At 65.5% G+C, this 2,388-nt stretch overlaps 1 protein-coding gene across 1 annotated transcript; it reads right to left on the bottom strand.

Annotated features, from left to right (window-relative positions):
• Window positions 1-97: 97 nt before the first annotated feature.
• Window positions 98-2,321, bottom strand: BGLAP (bone gamma-carboxyglutamate protein). Its single transcript, XM_084866933.1, has 4 exons — window positions 927-2,321; window positions 685-723; window positions 458-527; window positions 98-363 (listed from the first exon to the last, which is right to left on the bottom strand). Exons 1-4 carry the CDS (start codon window positions 988-990, stop codon window positions 234-236), a joined length of 303 nt encoding a protein of 100 aa, XP_084723059.1. The 5' UTR covers window positions 991-2,321; the 3' UTR covers window positions 98-233.
• Window positions 2,322-2,388: the final 67 nt, after the last annotated feature.

Here is a 2,388-nt window from a genome sequence, read left to right as displayed (position 1 = left end):
TTCTTGGGACTGAAGGAGGTAAAACACGCTTGCCGCCCCCCCCCCCCCAGCACCTCCCCACCCTCCATAGACAGAGTCAGACGCCACCAATTTCTCTTCAGGAGTTTATTCTGGAGCAGCTGGGCAGGTGGCGGCCCCACCTTGTAGGGCAGGGGGGCAGGCGGGGGCGGGGGGGCAGGGCAGGGGAAGGGGTTCTGAGAGGAGCCAGCAGGGGCCGCCGCAGGGCCGTGGCTCTAGGCTACGCCGTAGAAGCGCCGGTAGGCCTCTTGGAAGCCTATGTGGTCAGCCAGTTCGTCGCAGTCCGGGTTGAGCTCACACACCTCCCTCTTGGGCTCCAGGGGGTCTGGGTAGGGGGCTGGGGCTCTGACAGCCAACACATGGCATCAGCCTCCACACACACTGCCCTCCACTCCCGCTGCCCCAGGGCCTCCCTGTCCTCCAGCCTCTCCTCTCTTACCCCAGCCCGGGATCCAGGTAGCGCCGCAGTCTCTTCACCACCTCACTGCCCTCCTGCTTGGACACGAAGGCTGTGGAGCAGAGGGGCAGGGACCAGGTGGTTGTGAGTTTGGGGCGATAAGATGGGGGGCAGAGAAGAGCCAGTAGGAAGGGGGAAATGGGACTGAGGGGGCCAGGGTGAAGGACCGGGTGATGTGGCACAAAGCCCCTAGCAGGCCTGCCTCCTACCTGCTCCTCTGTCAGACTCTGCACCACGGGGCTTTGCATCTGCAAAAGAAATGAGCCAGTTCACCCCTAAAGGCCCCCTCCCCTGCCTCTGGCAGTTTGCTCTCTCCCCGCTCCTTCCACAAGGGCAGGCAGGGCAGATGGACTGCGCCTACGCTCCTGGAGGAGGAGGTTAGACAGCAAAGGGCTCCAGGGGAGGGTGAGGAGTGCTCCCTCCACACTGGCGGGGCAGAGTGGGGACTCACCCGTCTGGCTGGTGAGGCAGAGTGCGGCCAGGGCCAGCAGGGCGAGGAGCACGCAGGGCTTCATGGTCTCCGAGTGGTTTCGGGTCTCTGCTCAGACTCCGCTGTTCCCCCCCGCCTCCAGCGCCATTTATACTCTCTGGCCGCTGGTCATGGTGCGGGCGGGTCGCAGGGGACTCTGCCAGGGCCATTTGGGGTCATCCGCCCCAGATCTATAGGCCAAACCCCAAAGGATGTTGTGGTTGGAACCAGGGCAGCCTGGGCAGGCCCCTGGGCATGGAGGAGGAGGGTGGGTGGTAACCTGAGACTGCCAGCCTCTGGATGCCCCCGTCCCTCCCTAAGGGGGCCACTCAGGCCCAGCGGTCCTGTCTCTCTTGGAGACCCATCCTCACAGCTGAACAGGCCAGGAGGGGTGGGGGGCCGAGAGGAAGGGGCCCAGCGGTCCAAAATAGATCGGAGCAGAGCTGGCTGCAGCTCTTGAAGACTGATTGCCACTGTCAGCGTGGGCAGGAGCCAAACCCCAGGGAGGGAGTGCCCGTGATGGCCTCAGTCACCCTCGAGGCACCGAAGGCAGGCCTGGTGTGGGGGCGGCTGACTGGTCAGGCCCTGGGGGCCAGGACAGGAGATGGTCAGGCAGCACAGGGCCAAGAGCCAGCACAGGGGGCGCTGGGCATGAGGGCGAGGACAGCCCTCTGCCGGCAGGCCGGGTGGTCAGTGGCAGGGCCCTGAGGAGCAGGGAGATGAGCACAGCGGGGCTCCTGACCCTCTGCTCCTCTTCCTGCCCTTGGGGGCTCCTCTGAAAACCCCATCCCATCCTGAGCTCTGCTTCTGCCTCAGCTCAACCTGGAGAGGAGGGGGTGACCTCACTCACCTCACAGAACACACCATGGCTGGTGAAAGAGGATGGGGGGCAACTGGATGGTTGAAGGCTGCAGCTCCGGGGGGAGAAGAGCCGTGGGCTCAGTTTGGGGGTTGGGGGGGTGGCAAGCAGGGCCACCTGATCCACCTGATGTCTTCCTGAGTCCCCGTGCTCCTAGGCAGACCCAGCCAGCCTCTCGTTAGGGTGAGGCCCCTCCTTCCCCCCTGGTCTGGAGGCACCATCTTGCCTTGCTGAGCCCCTCCTGATGCTCTGCGGGCCCCGGGCGAGGGAAGCCTGAGAAACGAGGACTATGTGCCTGCTCTGTGCGCGCTCACCAGACGGAGCGAGGCTGAGGCCCGGGTGAGTGCTCCGGCCCTGCCCTCAGGCCCGTTCCTCGTCAGGCTAACCCAGGCTCACAGTGGACAGGGCTGTCAGGGACGCTCGGAAAGCTTGTCCCGGCCTAAGGACCCGGGGCCCTGGTTCTGTGCTAAGGAGCGTCACTGCCCTCTGCACGTGCAGGCCAGACACCCCGGCCACCCCCCGACTGGGCCTCGGTGACCTGCAGTGGAGGCCTCTCGGGGTCAGGACTCGAGCCCAGGAGGGGTC

Source organism: Pipistrellus hanaki (genome assembly GCF_964339955.1).
Source record: "Pipistrellus hanaki genome assembly, chromosome: 18".
Taxonomy (NCBI): Eukaryota; Metazoa; Chordata; class Mammalia; order Chiroptera; family Vespertilionidae; genus Pipistrellus; species Pipistrellus hanaki.
The sequence above is the reverse complement of the archived record's forward strand: the minus strand, read 5'-3'. Positions and strand labels throughout refer to the sequence as shown.

Coding starts and splice junctions, on each gene's coding strand:
- BGLAP (XM_084866933.1), bottom strand. CDS start 990: ATGAAGCCCTGCGTGCTCCTCGCCCTGCTGGCCCTGGCCGCACTCTGC. Junction 724..926: donor CTGCCTCACCAGCCAGACGG/GTGAGTCCCCAC, acceptor TTTCTTTTGCAG/ATGCAAAGCCCCGTGGTGCA. Junction 528..684: donor AGAGTCTGACAGAGGAGCAG/GTAGGAGGCAGG, acceptor TCTGCTCCACAG/CCTTCGTGTCCAAGCAGGAG.